At 43.6% G+C, this 16,910-nt stretch overlaps 1 protein-coding gene across 2 annotated transcripts in view; it reads right to left on the bottom strand.

Moving 5' to 3' along the window:
* Positions 1–16,910, bottom strand: part of abcf1 (ATP-binding cassette, sub-family F (GCN20), member 1) — a 47,910-nt gene that overhangs the window by 15,835 nt on the left and 15,165 nt on the right. For both annotated transcript variants that reach the window (XM_079288317.1, XM_079288318.1), the window contains exons 9-14: positions 11,526–11,648; positions 11,232–11,332; positions 5,134–5,219; positions 4,912–5,051; positions 4,413–4,561; positions 4,238–4,321 (exon numbers count right to left, since the gene is read on the bottom strand). In XM_079288317.1, the coding sequence (XP_079144443.1) occupies positions 4,238–4,321; positions 4,413–4,561; positions 4,912–5,051; positions 5,134–5,219; positions 11,232–11,332; positions 11,526–11,648 (683 nt within the window). The remainder of the gene's footprint in view (positions 1–4,237; positions 4,322–4,412; positions 4,562–4,911; positions 5,052–5,133; positions 5,220–11,231; positions 11,333–11,525; positions 11,649–16,910) is intronic.

The raw sequence follows: 16,910 nt of genomic DNA, 5'->3' as shown, positions 1-16,910 counted from the left end.
TACATATTGTAAACACATCCCTTCTCTCAGGTGTCTTCCCACAAGCCCTAAAAACTGCAGTCATTAAACCACTCCTAAAGAAGGCTAGCTTAGACTCCGCAACAATGAAAAATTATAGGCCAATATCAAACCTCCCATTTTTAAGTAAAATAATTGAAAAAGCGGTCTTCCAACAGCTGACCAACTTCTTGGCCGTAAATAACTGCTTTGATGTTTTCCAGTCAGGCTTTCGACTAGGGTTGTCATGATACCAAAATTATGACTTCGATACGATACCTGCCATAAGTATCACGATACCGATACTTACGATACGATACCAGAATTCGATAAAATACCACAAATAAGATACTGGTATATTTATCTATACTAGTAATAAATAAAACATCTGTACGGTTCCCTTTTTTACCAGCTTGTTCCTGCCCAGCTTTTTGAACACTTAACAAATGGCATTAATATTAGTATTAGCCTATTTTATTTCTTACACTGTTTCTTTAATTGTTTTTAAATCTCCTTTTCTTTTGCCTTATGTTTTGATGCTTTTAATGGTTTTATGTGAAGCACTTTGAATTACCTTGTTGTTGAAATGTGCTATACAAATAAACTTGCCTTGCCTTGCCTTACAGCAAGATATTAATGAAAACTACATGGTGCCATGATTGCTGCTGCTCTGCTGGCATCTGTCTGACTGTCTGTGGGAGTGGGTGGATAAACAATGCTTCATTTACTTGCATAGTGAGTTTGATATTTTCACTTCATATTTTATCTTAATTCATGGTTTAATTATTTTTCCTTAACTAAAAATAAAAATAATTAGCTCAAGATCCACCCTCAGGCTCCACCAGCATGTGTGTTGCATTGTGTTTCATTTAGTACACGTTTGTGTGCATTGTGACCTCATGATCATGTAGGCTTGTTGTCAAACTAGGCTAAGGCTCCTCGTGTTAGCTGTATATGGGTGAGCTTGGGGGTGTTCATGTTTATAATCACATTTGCTTACCCGTCGTTCTTTGAACTCTTTAAAAAGTTCAGGGTGTCTGTCGTTAAGGTGCTTTGCCATGTTAGACGTGTTGCCTCACTTGGTCTGAAACACGTTTCGCAGGCGGGTCTCTGTAGGTCAGTGGGCTTTCCTTCACTGTCTGCAATATAGCCAAAGTACTTCCAGCATCTTGTTTTCCAAGAAGCCGAGGACGGTCGGCAAAAGCTCCTGCCAGGTGCTCCGGGAATTTTATTTTACATTCTGGTGTACTCTGAGAAGAAAACTAAGTAGTAAGACAATATTTACTTTAAGCAAAAAAGTAATTTATTATTCAGTTATTAATCACTATTTCAGCTCTATTATTATATTAACCTTTATTTAGACAAAATCCATAGAGACAGAGGTCTCATTTTCAAGTTTTGGTCAAATAAAAACAAAGATAGCAAGAGTAGCAAGAGTAGCGAGAACCATCGCCTGTACAAATAAAGGGATTCGTTCTCATTGAACCCTGTTACTGTATGGCTTCATATTAACTTCCACTGTTACTGTAAAGCTGGTAGAATTGTGGCCTATCTTCTATTTGCAATTAATATGCATTCAATCCAGTTCAATTATTTAAATGAAAATGATAATCTACTCTGGCTAAATTAGCTTATCAAGAGTAAAATAATAGCTGTGATCTATACACACCTCTGCATTAGCAACCTGCTGAAATGAAGGTACAGGCACCTTAACCCTCTCATTACTTCAGGGTTCTTGGGAGCAACGTGGGACTGTTAGTACACTGACTGTGGTCATTACAGTGAACAGTGTCTGGCAGTGTGATGAGAGGGCATGTGAGCCCTTGTTGCTGTACTTTATCTCCTTGGAGCAGAGGCTGCATTTAGCATACCCTGCCTTATCAATGTATTTAAAATACTGTGACAGCAGGAAGCTGTACTCACGTCTCTTTAGACCTCCACCTTTATCCAGGCCCAGCTCCACTCACAGCTCAGCCCTGTGTCACGCTGCGCTACACACATAGCCTCCTCTTCCTGAAGCTCTTTGACCTCATCATCTTATCAGTATCTGGGCCTCATGTTTCGTAGTCATAAAAGTTATTCCGACCACGAAATCGCCTCATTCTACTTTGAGTTAAAAAACAACAACCTGCAACCAGATGCGCCGGTGTTCCGGTTTAAAGTTAATGAGTGACCGCGTGAACTGAACCGGAACATGGGCGGGCTGCATGTTTCATAACATTACGTTTTTTCCTTCTAAATCGCGATAATGATGAACGTTAGCAGTCGACAAAGTTCCGCATGCAGTGGAGGTTAACTTAACCCAGCAAGTCTGAACTGTAATGGTACATAAAGTAACTTCAACGGAGGGAAATGAAGACGCTGTACACATCTCAACGCTGATTGGCCAAGACTCGACACGTCAAAGAGGTTCGATTGCGAAGATCACGACATCACATTTTCTCCTCGTCTCACTCCAATCTGAGAAACGCCGGCTGGCCAGTTGACCCCCCCCCCCCAAAAAAAATTCTACAGATCTACACGATTCACGTGGATGATATATTTTTGATTCAAAACAATGAATTTCACCGAAAAGTGACAAGTTTGCAGGTATGAGTATTACTAGATCTCAGTGCTTCATTTGACACGGTTGACCATGACACACTCCGAGAAAGACTAAACATCTGGGTGGGACTCTCTGGCACAGCACTTAACTCGTTTGAATCCTACTTGAAGGACAGAGAATACTTTGTGTCTGTAGCTAATTACACATCAGAGCTGACTAAAATTACATGTGGTGTTCCCCAAGGTTCAATACTGGGGCCTCTTCTGTTCAACATCTACATGCTTCCACTAGCTCAGATTATGGAAAACAACAAAAGTGTGTTATCATAATTATGCAGACGACACACAAACATAACTATATTACCTGGGGACTATAATCCCATACAAGGGCTGGGTAAATGCACTGAACAAATCAACAACTGGATGTGCAAGAATTTTCTTCAATTCAACAAAGATAAAACAGAAGTAATTGTTTTTGGTACCAAGGACGAACGATTGAGAGTCAGCGCTCAGCTTCAGTCACTGATGTTAAAAACCACAAACAAGCCAGAAATCTAGGTGTAGTTATGGATTCAGACCTCAACCTGAACAGCCATATCAAGACTATTACATAATCAGCCTACTATCACCTGAAGAATATATCAAGGATTAGAGGATTTATGTGTCAACAGGATTTGGAAAAACTTGTCCATGCATTTATCGTCAGCAGACTGGACTACTGTAACGGTGTGTTTACAGGTCTCTGTAAAAAGTCATTCAGAACGGTGCAGCTCGAGTCCTCACTAAGACCAAGAAAGTGGATCACATCACTCCAATTCTGAGGTCTTTGCACTGGCTTCCTGTCCAACAAAGAATTGACTTTAAAATCCTGCTGTTGGTTTATAAAGCACTGAATGGTTTCGGGCCAAAATACATCTCTGATCTGCTGCTACCTTATGAACCATCCCGACCCCTCAGGTCGTCTGGGAGCTTCTCTGCACTGGCTCCCTGTAACATCTAGAATATCATTTAAAATCCTTCTCCTCACCTACAAAGCCCTAATTGATCAGGCGCCATCATATCTTAGGGAGCTTAAAGTATCATACCAGGTTTGCCTTGGACCGGCCCCGAGATAAACTGCTATAGGCTTTAAAATCCTGCTGTTGGTTTACAAAGCACTGAATGGTTTAGGGCCAAAATACATCTCTGATCTGCTGCTACCTTACGAACCATCCCAACCCCTCAGGTCGTCTGGGACCGGTCTACTTTCTGTTCCCAGAGTCACAACTGAAGCAGTCTTCAGTTTTTCTGCTACACATATCTGGAACAAAGTCCCAGAAACCTGCAGGTCTGCCGAGACCCTCAGCTCCTTTAAATCAAGATTGAAGACTTTTCTGTTTGCTGCTGCCTTTAATTGAACCACATTCAAGGATATTAATAAATTTCTGCATTTTACTACGACAGCATTTTATTTCTTACACTGCTTTTTAGTGTTTTAATGACTGTTTGTAATGTTTCAATCAATGTTCTTAATTGTTTTTAAACCTTTTATTTTGCCTTATGTTTTGATGTTTTTAATGTTTTTAATGTTTTATGTGAAGCACTTTGAATTGCCTTGTTGTTGAAATGTGCAATACAAATAAACTTGCCTTGCTACTATTAAATACTCTTTCATAACACTGAGGAAAAGACACTAGATTAAAAAGCTGCTTTGTACTTGTTGAGCCAGATGACGGCATTCAGGTCCAGGTGGTTGGTGGGTTCGTCCAGCATCAGCAGAGTGGGTTCCATGAACAGAGCTCTGTGGACACAGATGGTTAGAGTGAATGAAAAATAACTTCTAACAGGTCAACGTTGGACCAGTTCCATCCATGAAGTTTGTAATGGTGTACCTGGCGAGGGACACCCTCATTCTCCACCCTCCAGAGAACCTCTTAGTGGGTCTGTTCTGCATCTCAGGGGTAAATGACAGACCAGCCAGGATCCTTCTGGCCTTGGGCTCAGCTGCTGCAGCTCCTATAGCCCTGAGCTCTTCATAGACCTGTGAGGGAGGAGAAACACGGAGGCAGGTCACATGATCAGGCAGGCTGTAAATAAACCAACGGTTTATCCAGATTGTTTACACTACTTTGTTTGGAAGTGAAACTGAAGGTGAGTGCACCTGCAATGTCACTGATAATCCCTCACTGCACAGGGAAGCTGCACAATTACTGCTAATAGTTTGTTTACAACGAATCATTGTACTGTTTGCTTTGTCCTGTTGTGGCAATGTGTTCCCAGATCTTAGGAATTCATGATTTCATTACTGATAGGTATGAGGAATAACCCTAATCCAGAAATCACATAACTTTTCCTTGTAGTCCACTGGAAGTATGGTAAACTGGCACTCACCTTCTCCAGCCTCTCAGCCACACTGTCCTCTCCCTTCTCCAGACGAGCCTGGAGCTGTCTCTCCTCCTCCAGAAGCTTCAGACGGCGGGTGTCTGCCTTCAGCACTGCCTGCACCGCCGGCGTGTCATCAGCTACCACCTCTAACACAAAAACAGGTACATGACAGAGTCAGTGGGCGCCGCCAACATGGACAGACAAGGGATTTCTGATAGGGTCACTTACCCTGTTCACACAGCAGCACATCAATGTTGGGGGGAATGCTGAGAGCTCTGTTGGCTATGTGTTTCAGTAATGTGGTCTTTCCTTTTCTGAAAGATGAGACAGAGACAAGTGAATACTGGATCAGTGTACAACAGGAAATACATTGGAAACTATTACAAGCCATAGTAACCTGGCTAACCTGAGCATCCCCATCATGTGTGAGGCCATGCTGCCAGATATATAATAATAATAATAATAATACTACATTTTATTTATATAGCGCTTTACATTAAAATCATCATCATTAAAATCATCATATATTAAAACAATACACTAAAAACAAAGTACACAATAATAGTTACACATTAAAAGCAGTTTTGAACAGGTGAGTTTTGATTTGTGATTTGAATGTGGAAAGGTCAGTGCAATCTCGGATGTTTTTGGGGAGAGAGTTCCAGAGGGAGGGGGCAGATATGGAGAAGGCTGTCGCCCCATGTCCGGTGCTTGGTCCTGAGTGGAAGGGACAGGAGGTTGGCATCAGAGGCGCGGAGCCGGCGGGATGGAGTGTGGTGGTGAAGCAGGTCGGTGAGGTAGGAGGGGGCCTGATTGTGGAGGGCTTTGTGAGTGAGAAGGATTTTGTATTGGATCCGTTGTGGGACGGGGAGCCAGTGGAGGTTCTGGAGAACAGGGATGATGTGGTCACGGGAGTGGGTGTGGGTGAGCAGCAGAGTTCTGGATGTACTGGAGTTTATTTAGGATTTTGGATGATGTGCCGTGAAGAATGCTGTTGCAGTAGTCAATTCTGGAGGTGATGAAGGCGTGGATCAGAGTGGATTCAGCAGCAGATGAGGAGAGTGATGGTGGAGACGGGCGATGTTTTTGTAGTGGAAAAAGGCAGTTCTGGTGATTTGTTTGACGTGATGTTCAAAGGAGAGGTTGCTGTTGAACATGACTCCGAGGTTGCGGATGTGTGGGGAGGGAGACAGAGTGGAGTTGTCGATGGTGAGGCAGAAGTTGTGACCGGTTTTAGTGAGGGATTTGGGACCGATGATTATCATGTCAGATTTATTGCAGTTCAGTTTGAGGAAGTTGGTTTGCATCCATGATTTAATGTCAGTGAGGCAGTTGGTGAGAGTGGAGTGAGTAGCAGTGGTAATGACTTTTGTGGAGATGTAGAGTTGGACATCATCGGCGTAGCAGTGAAAGTGAAGACCATGTTGACGGATGATGTTACCAAGAGGGAGCAAGTAGAGGATGAACAGAAGAGGACCAAGCACCGAACCCTGGGGGACAGTGTCCTCAGAGGACCGCTCACCGTCAGTGTCCTCAGAGGACCGGCCACTGTCACTATCCTGCCGTGTTGACACCAAACGCGGTGCGAATTCGCGTCCATCGCGCCGCAAATTCGCGTCCATCGCGCTGCGCCATTGCCAATTTGCGCCGTGCCCTGGTCGTGTACTAACATGTACCAACCAGCTAACTGATATTGTCATCATATCTGGCACAGGAGAGAGTTCACATCTGCTTCATTGTTCCTGTACCTAAAACATCTGCAGTGTCCAGTCTAAATGACACTCAGCCCCATTCTGATGAAGTGCTGTGAGAAACTGGTTCTCCAGCTCATCAAAACCAACATCCCAGCCAGCCTGGACCCTCACCAGTTTACATACAGAGAACAGATCCACAGAGGACGCTGTCTCCACTGCTCTCCACTCAGCCCTCACTCATCTTGAAAATAACAACACCGACATCAGAATGTTTGTTGAGTTCAGCTCAGCCTTCGACACAATCTCCACCATGAAACTGATTTTTAAATCTCACTATGTTACTGGTTATTAGACTTCCTCACAAACAGACCCCAGCACCTCCTCAACTCTAGTGTTGAACACCAGAGCCCCCCATGGCTGTGTGCTCAGCGCCATCCTGTTCACACTGTACACCCACGACTGCTACCTCAAACATGAAGAGATCTCTTGTGAAGTTTGCAGATGACACTAAAGTCATCGGCCGGATTACAAACAATGATGACTTATAGAGAGGAGTGGTGCTCAGAAAACAACCTACTGCTCAACGTCGGTAAAACCAAGGAGACGATTGTTGATTTTAGAAGAAAGGAGGACGCACACCCCTGTCTACATCAATGGAGCAAGTCAACAGCTTTAAGTTCATGGAAATCATATCGTCACAAACCAGCTGATATGGTCCTTACACATCTTCATCCTGGTGAAGAAAGCTGCTAAACGACTTAAGGAGACACTTTGTGCCAAATTCTTGTTAACTTTTGCAGAGAGAGGGAGAGAGTGAGCGCTCATGTGGATAAGCGAGAGACGGCGTGTGAGTTTAGTGAAGTGTGTACTATGAAGTCCAACTAACATCGACAGGCAGTGTGACGGCTGTCTCTTATGAACAGGTCCAGTGCAGGTTGGATGCCCATCGGCAGGTTTGCGTTGTTTACATCTGGTGTATGAAATGTCCTGCATTTTGATAAACTGACAATCTGGTCATGGGTCACATCTCTCCCCTACATCCAGGCACCGTCTCACTGCCTCTTCCTCTCCATTCTCACACTCAGACCCAGTGGCGGCTGGTGGAAAATGTTCTAGGTAGGGCCGTCCTATCAATTTCAGCAAACATCCCAGTATGATTTAATGCAAAAACATGTAAGCATCAAACACACATTATTACTTGGCAGTTAAATATTTAACATTTATTCCAACACAAAAAAAAACAATCAGTAAATAACACTATATAATATAATATAATATAATATAACATGTTTATTTATTGAGATGCCCCTATGGACCTTGTTATAGGAGGTAAAGATCAGGAGAAGTAAACATGAAGTGTAATTATGAATACTGATGTTAAATTAAGCTATGATGAGTTTTCACTGTTAATTTAACATCTCTATTACATGTTGATGCCTCCATGACCAAGTTAAGCAGATGAGACTGAGGACAGCTATGTAGAAGAAAAGATGTTCACTTTGTCTAATATGTAGCTTGACAGAGTTCTCATGTGTGTCCTGGTGTTCTCATGTTTCCTTACCTCCTCATCCCTCACTCCCTACCCTGGTGTTCTCATGTTTCCTTACCTCCTCATCCCTCACTCCCTACCCTGGTGTTCTCATGTTTCCTTACCTCCTCATCCCTCACTCCCTACCCTGGTGTTCTCATGTTTCCTTACCTCCTCCTCCCTCACTCCCTACCCTAGTGTTCTCATGTTTCCTTACCTCCTCATCCCTCACTCCCTACCCTGGTGTTCTCATGTTTCCGTACCTCCTCATCCCTCACTCCCTACCCTGGTGTTCTCATGTTTCCTTACCTCCTCCTCCCTCACTCCCTACCCTGGTGTTCTCATGTTTCCTTACCTCCTCATCCCTCACTCCCTACCCTGGTGTTCTCATGTTTCCTTACCTCCTCATCCCTCACTCCCTACCCTGGTGTTCTCATGTTTCCTTACCTCCTCATCCCTCACTCCCTACCCTGGTGTTCTCATGTTTCCTTACCTCCTCCTCCCTCACTCCCTACCCTGGTGTTCTCATGTTTCCTTACCTCCTCATCCCTCACTCCCTACCCTGGTGTTCTCATGTTTCCTTACCTCCTCATCCCTCACTCCCTACCCTGGTGTTCTCATGTTTCCTTACCTCCTCCTCCCTCACTCCCTACCCTGGTGTTCTCATGTTTCCTTACCTCCTCATCCCTCACTCCCTACCCTGGTGTTCTCATGTTTCCTTACCTCCTCATCCCTCACTCCCTACCCTGGTGTTCTCATGTTTCCTTACCTCCTCATCCCTCACTCCCTACCCTGGTGTTCTCATGTTTCCTTACCTCCTCATCCCTCACTCCCTACCCTGGTGTTCTCATGTTTCCTTACCTCCTCCTCCCTCACTCCCTACCCTGGTGTTCTCATGTTTCCTTACCTCCTCATCCCTCACTCCCTACCCTGGTGTTCTCATGTTTCCTTACCTCCTCATCCCTCACTCCCTACCCTGGTGTTCTCATGTTTCCTTACCTCCTCCTCCCTCACTCCCTACCCTGGTGTTCTCATGTTTCCTTACCTCCTCATCCCTCACTCCCTACCCTGGTGTTCTCATGTTTCCGTACCTCCTCATCCCTCACTCACTCCCTACCCTGGTGTTCTCATGTTTCCTTACCTCCTCATCCCTCACTCCCTACCCTGGTGTTCTCATGTTTCCGTACCTCCTCATCCCTCACTCCCTACCCTGGTGTTCTAATGTTTCCTTACCTCCTCCTCCCTCACTCCCTACCCTGGTGTTCTCATGTTTCCTTACCTCCTCATCCCTCACTCCCTACCCTGGTGTTCTCATGTTTCCGTACCTCCTCATCCCTCACTCCCTACCCTGGTGTTCTCATGTTTCCTTACCTCCTCATCCCTCACTCCCTACCCTGGTGTTCTCATGTTTCCTTACCTCCTCATCCCTCACTCCCTACCCTGGTGTTCTCATGTTTCCTTACCTCCTCCTCCCTCACTCCTGTAACTGTCTGTGCTGGATCTGTCCCCGTTGTTTTAAAAAGCTAAATAAATGATTAGCATGACGTCATCCAGCTAGCCAAACCTGTCTGGTGTACAGCTAGTACAGAAGCTTTGCATGTACTGCTTCCCTTTCCCGCGAGTCTGCTGTCTGATTGTGAGGTCAGGCTGATCTGATATCAGCTCTTTGGCTGCAGAATCTCCGCCAAAGTTCTCCTCTCAAACGGGTCTTGGAGGAGGAGTGCTCGCGCTGGCGCCTGTAGAGACTTCTCCTGACGAGAACGCGCAGCGAGGGGGGCCAGATCGTTCTGGCCCCACTCTGAATCTATTTGAGGGTGCTGATTGGCTAAATTGTATGTCACTCATTTATATCTTTAATTAGCAATTGGCTAAACTGCTTTATAGACCCGCCTCTTTTGGGCCAAAACGATCCGGCCCCCCAAGCTACGTGTTCTCAGAGTGTCGTGCACACAGGCAGAGAGGACGAGCAGACGAGCACACAGGCGGAGAGGACGAGCAGGAAAAGCATATATTATGATTATTATAATTCATTTCTTTGTTTTGTTTTTTTGTGTGGCTCATGGTGGGGCCATGCCCCTCTATTGACCAGCCGCCACTGCTCAGACCTGAAGCTACATCCAGTACTACTATTCTTCTTTTGTGATTTTTATTTTTTTTTTATCATTGAAAACACTGGTTTAACTTTTCTTATTCTTCTGAAGTTGGTTGTCTTTGTTTTGCCTGTATGTGTAAATCCATTGAGAGCCCTAGAAACCAATGCAGGGCTACAGCTGTCAGCAATTTTACTACTCTACTTCTACCGATTATTTCCAATAATTCTTATTGCTTAAATAGCATATGAATATATTATCTGTCAAAACTGAACCCATTTAGTTAATTTACGTGCTATATTACATTCTAGGCTTCAAAGCTCCTCGCTAACTTTTTTCATCCCGTCCAGAAAAATAATTTCAGCTGTCCCGAAGTCAGTGAAACCATTGACAATTCTAAATGTTGTCTGTTTACCTTGATATTGTCATCTACATTGGTTATTTGTATACAAAAACACAATTCAAATGATTAGGACATAAATGATCAAAAACTATTCTTGTCATTGGTAGTTTTAATGATGTATTATAAGCTTCTTAGAGCTCGTGTTAGGAAGTTAAACTGGTCATAATTCATCTCTAATATCTATTTAATATTGCTGTGAAAACATCTCCTTCAAACAACTGGATTTATTCAAATTTCTCACTGAAACTACATTTTACAAGATTGCATTTGAACACATCATAATATTGTTAGAATTTACCTTCACCCAGTCATTTTTACTAAATAGAGATTAAATGCATCATAATGTAACTTAACGCTACTTCAATTAACGTTAGCTCGTTAATTTTAGCCAGCAGGAGAACTAACTGCTAAATTAACTCGCTCTCCTTCTGCGGATTTCAACTCAAATCGATTTAATCCACGCACCGTTGATTAGCAGTATGGTTTTTAGGAATCAAGTTCCTTTAATTTCAGCCCTATTACATATTTAACCCAACAGCTGATCCTCTGAGTAACATCATTAGCGGTAGACGTCTTTGTGTCTGTATCCACAGCCAGTAATAGATACTCACCCATTTGGTCCAACCAAACCATATCTTCTTCCTGCCACAATGAGAAGGTCAGCGTTGACGAAAAGCTCCTTGCCATGAGCAGAGATGCTGAACCTCTCCAGCTAAAGTGCACAAAACAAATCTTCACCAACACATAGTTCTGCTGTACATGCAGCATTTGCCACACTGGTTTTTATTGTTAAAAGCATCTAAAGAGCTTCAACACAATTATTCTTATAAATAATTAGATAAATTCTTTCATCATGGGTCACATGTCCAAGAGATCTGAATTTCACGCGTCAGTAAGTTTCCCACCTTGATATCAGAGGCGTTCTCTAGCATGGCCTGTCTGGAGGACATCTCTGCCTGGGAAATGGAGAAATCTCCCTCCAAGGCATTCTGAGCACGGATACTAGCCACCTGACGCTCATACTCCACCTGTAACCAAACAGACCAACACACAGAAATGAGAACCTAAGAACACAACAGTAAATAAGCCTACAGCTCACATCATCAGGCTTATTTCTGCAGACTAAACAGAAGACATTAGTCTAGTCTTCTGACCACTCAACGAGCTGTTCACTACATATCAGCATTCACTCACACATTCATCCACTGACGGCAGAGGCTGCTGTGGAGAATTTCAGTGTTAAACGCATTATAAGTACGATTAAATTAGCGAAACAGCTTTGCTCCTTGCAAAACATCCTTCTTGACTCCACCTCTGGTCAGTTGTCCTCCCCACTGACCACATCCTCCATTTGCTGCACGTCTCATTCAGAATCCCTGTCTGACCCTCAAACTATTCTTAGTGTTTTAATACCTTTAGTGACTATACTTTTATGATTTCATACATTCAATTAGTTAATATACTGTAACACATAATATCTTCTATACGCAAGAATATTGTAAACATAGTGATTGAAACCGGATCCAGTTCCGTTTTTCTGATGCGCGTGCACAGTAGGAAGCTTGACGCAGAAATCTCCCTGCAGCCTGCTGAAGCCTCGCATCCTTCCGTTTTGAACCCTAACACTGCCATACACTGCCATACCTGATCTAATGCTCACAATGCACACTAATGGCACCACCTTCCTGATGCTACAATTATAAAGCGAATACGTTCCACTCCATAGAGCAGCAGCAACAGAGTTGCAGCACAAGGTAGGGGGAATAAGATTTCACTCGTCATGTGATGAGATTTGACAATTTTTGAGAGCAGAGACCTGATGTTGTTAATAAGGAAAATCTGTAAACTTTGTCTGATGAAGGTGGAGCATCTGAAGGCAACAGCTGAAATTCACACCCACCCACCCTAAAAGAGTCTTTTCCTTTCTTCTATTGGATGTGTGCCACGGAGCTGTCACCAGAGGAATCAAGGTGGAGGCCGAAAATGCAAAACATCCTCACAGATGTAATGTTGCAGCACATTCATGAATGCACCATGGCTGAGGGCACAGAGCGGGAGAATAGAGAACCAATTTTGATGAGTCTCTGGTGGGGCTGAAGGCATTGCTTCTGAACATGAGGGTGCATACTCCTGGGAAAAAAAACATTGAACATTTCTGAGCAGAGCAATGGGGCAATGCGTTTTTCATCATAACTCTGCAGAGGAGCTGGTTTCAAGAAATGATGCGCTACCTGCGCTTTGATCAGAAGGAGAGCCACCGTTGACAGTTGACCACCAACAAATCTACATGCAAGAGAAGTGAGGGATAAGTTGGAAAAGAAGGCGTCAGTCACAACGGTGGATGAGCAACCGTTCCCAACAATAGCATGATGCACCTTCATACAGTATATGACAAACAAGCAGACAAGTTTGGGATCAAGTTTTGGCTGGCTGCTGATGTTGACAGTAGGAACATGGAGGACGGCTTCCCATGCCTGGAAAAAGATGACAGCAGCGGAGTGAATGTGGTGCTGAAGCTGGTGGAGCCCTTCCTAACTACCCAAACTGGAGCTCCCACCTTCTGTGCCAAGGAGAACAGAGCTGTTCAGTATGACGGTGCTGAAACATGACACAATGCTGCTGTCCGTATATCAATGGTGGGCCAAGACAAACACCCTCAGCATGCAACAGCAGCATGTGGTCATCTCCATGACATGAAGAGGTAGCCAGAGACCGGGGCCTGTTACAACGACACAGACTGAGGGGCTGCAAGCTCCACCACATGGCTCCTCTGTGATCAGTGAAAGGTTATTACTTTATATTGTTCTATCATCATTATTGTTGGGTATTCATATTTTGTAATTGTTTAGTATGTTGAATAGAGGGGAAAGCTGTCTGATTGCTAGTCGCATAGATGTAAAACAGAAGAGGTGACACTAGGTCATAACTCATCTTACCTCGGTATTGTTTACAGGCATCACTATTGGACAGCTACTGGTCGTCAGTTGTTCAGCACCAACTAGCTTCACCAAGAAGACCCAAGAGACCAGAGAGACTGGTACCACTTTCACGAGGATGGATTTTTTACATAGGGGTCAACTAAAACTACAAAAAGTTAGTAGACGAAGAAACTTTACTGTTAGCTAGCAGGTAACGGACTAGCTGAGTTCTAAGTAACGTTAGAAAATGTTACCATTGTCTCATGGTAATGTTAGAAAATGTTGCTGGTTAGAAATGATTTGTTTAGCTAACAGATCAATACTGGTGAGAGCTAGCAATCAGCATTAACCTAGAGACAAAACCAACATTTCCTAACGTTACCAAGAGACAAAGGCAACATTTCCTAACGTTACCAAGAGACAAAGGCAACATTTTCTAACGTTACCAAGAGACAAAGGCAACATTTCCTAACGTTACCAAGAGACAAAGGCAACATTTTCTAACGTTACCAAGAGACAAAGGCAACATTTTCTAACGTTACCAAGAGACAAAGGCAACATTTTCTAACGTTACCAAGAGACAAAGGCAACATTTCCTAACGTTACCAAGAGACAAAGGCAACATTTCCTAACGTTACCAAGAGACAAAGGCAACATTTTCTAACGTTACCAAGAGACAAAGGCAACATTTTCTAACGTTACCAAGAGACAAAGGCAACATTTACTAACGTTACCAAGAGACAAAGGCAACATTTCCTAACGTTACCAAGAGACAAAGGCAACATTTACTAACGTTACCAAGAGACAAAGGCAACATTTTCTAACGTTACCAAGAGACAAAGGCAACATTTCCTAACGTTACCAAGAGACAAAGGCAACATTTACTAACGTTACCAAGAGACAAAGGCAACATTTTCTAACGTTACCAAGAGACAAAGGCAACATTTACTAACGTTACCAAGAGACAAAGGCAACATTTTCTAACGTTACCTAGAGACAAAGGCAACATTTCCTAACGTTACCAAGAGACAAAGGCAACATTTACTAACGTTACCAAGAGACAAAGGCAACATTTTCTAACGTTACCAAGAGACAAAGGCAACATTTCCTAACGTTACCAAGAGACAAAGGCAACATTTCCTAACGTTACCTTTTTACATTTGACTGCTAAGCAGCTTTAAAGTGTGAAATAAACACGTGAACGAGAAGCGTTAACATCACATGTTCACCCCATCTAACCCAGAATGATCAGTCATCATATGTTAACACCACTTGTTGTCAGATCACCTCATGCCTTCACATGATTGTCCTTTCAGTAAATAAATAAAATAATCCTAATGTCTTGATCAGGTTAAGTAATCCAGTCAGAGAAAGGAGATTTGTTCTTCAGGAGTTCAGGTCAGTTCTCTGATTACCATCATAAAGTTATTGCCCATAAGGTTACCTTGTGATGAGAAGAAAAGACAATGGCAACGAGTCCATCAAGAGTTCTGCTGAAGACATTAACAACTCCTCACTTACAGCTAGCAAGGCTCGTCAACCTCTCATCCAAACAAACCCGGAAAAATGGCTAAAACAGGAAGTGACTCAATTGATGACATGAATATCTTCATGTATTACAGTAAGTGTTTCTCTCCTGTGTGTCTGCCCATAGACCACAACACTGAATCTATTTAGGATTTCTACATAAAAGATAAAGCTTGATGAAGTATATTCGCCATTCAGAATACTAAAGACAGTTCTTTCATATTCAGTTCAAGCTAAATTGGACAAATAAAATCATTGTCTGCACAATTATGAGATCATCGTCATGAAAGAAAGCATGATTTGTTCTCTTGGTTGGTTCACTCTAGACAGACAGTTTCCCTAATTTCATTACCTTGAAGGTACAAAAATGGACGCATTCAAAAATGACTCTTTTATCCCCCAACATTTTATGATCCCTGTGTTGTTTTGATTTAGTTCTATATCTTCTGTTCAAATCTACACTGCTCAAAAAAAATGAAGGGAACACCTAATCATCTCAGTATAACACCAAGTACATTAAACTTCTGGGCTATCGATCCGTCCAGTTATTGTGAATCAATTTCAAAAGCTGTGGTGCAAATGAAAGCGACAACAGGTGGACAGGAGAGGCAACAGCAAGACAACCCCCTAAAAGATAACAGTTCTCGCTCTCTTTATCCTTTAGACTGATTTTTCTCTAGTTTTGCATTTTGCAAGTGTTTTTGTCACTACTGGTGGCATGAGGTGGTACCTGCAGTCCAGCTCCTCCAGGATGGCACATTCATATGAGCCATCGCAAGAAGATTTGCTGTGTCTCCCAGCACCGTCTCAAGAGCCTGGAGGAGATACCAGGAGTTTGGCCATTACACGAGGAGAGCTGGGCAACAACCCAGCAGCAGGACCGGTATCTGCTCCTTTGTGTGAGGAGGAGCACTACAACATGACCTCCAGCGGGCTACTCATGTGCATATTACTGACCAGACTGTCAGAAACAGACTCCATGAGGGTGGAATGAGGGCCTGGCGTCCTCTAGTGGGACCTGTGCTCACAGCTCAGCACAGTGCAGCTCTATTGGCATTTGCCAGAGAACATCAAAATTGGCAGGTCCTCCATTGGTGCCTCGTAGTCTTCCCAGATGAGAGCAGGTTCACAATAAGGCTCATATGACAGCCTTGAGAGAGTCTGGAGACGGCGTGACAAAAGTTACGCTGCCTGCAACATCATCCAGCATGAGCAGTTTGGCGGCGAGTCAGTGATGGTCTGGGGAGGCATATCCTTGGAGGGTCGCACAAACCTCCATGTGCTAGCCAACGGTGCACTAACTGCTGTTAGCTACCGGGATGAAATCTTAGGACCCAGTCAGACCTTAGGCTGGTGCAGTGGGCCCTGTGTTCCTCCTGGTGCAAGACAATGCCCGGCCTTATGTGGTCAGTGTGTAGACAGTTCCTGGATGGCGAAGGTATTGATGCCATTGACTGGCCTTCACGTTCCCCAGAACCTCTGGGACGTCATATATCGGTGCATCCGACGCCGCCAAGTAGCACCACAGATGTATAGGAGCTCACTGATCACCTGATCCAGGACTGGGAGGAGATGCCCCAGGACACTACCTACCGTCTCATCGGGAGCATGCCCAGACGCTGTCGGGATTGCACACAGGCAATTGGGAGCCAAACACACTACTGAGCCACATTATGAGATGAAAGTTGGATCAGCTATGATTTCGACATTTAACTTTGATTTTTGGTGTGATTTTTAATGGGTTAAGGATTTTGGTTTCCATTGACCGTTCCTACGTAATTTTGCTCTCGACAAATAGAAACGAAGATGATATCAATATATCAATAGAGATTTTCAACATGAATA

The sequence above is a fragment of the Melanostigma gelatinosum genome (assembly GCF_949748355.1).
Source record: "Melanostigma gelatinosum genome assembly, chromosome: 17".
NCBI lineage: Eukaryota > Metazoa > Chordata > Actinopteri > Perciformes > Zoarcidae > Melanostigma > Melanostigma gelatinosum.
The sequence above is the reverse complement of the archived record's forward strand: the minus strand, read 5'-3'. Positions and strand labels throughout refer to the sequence as shown.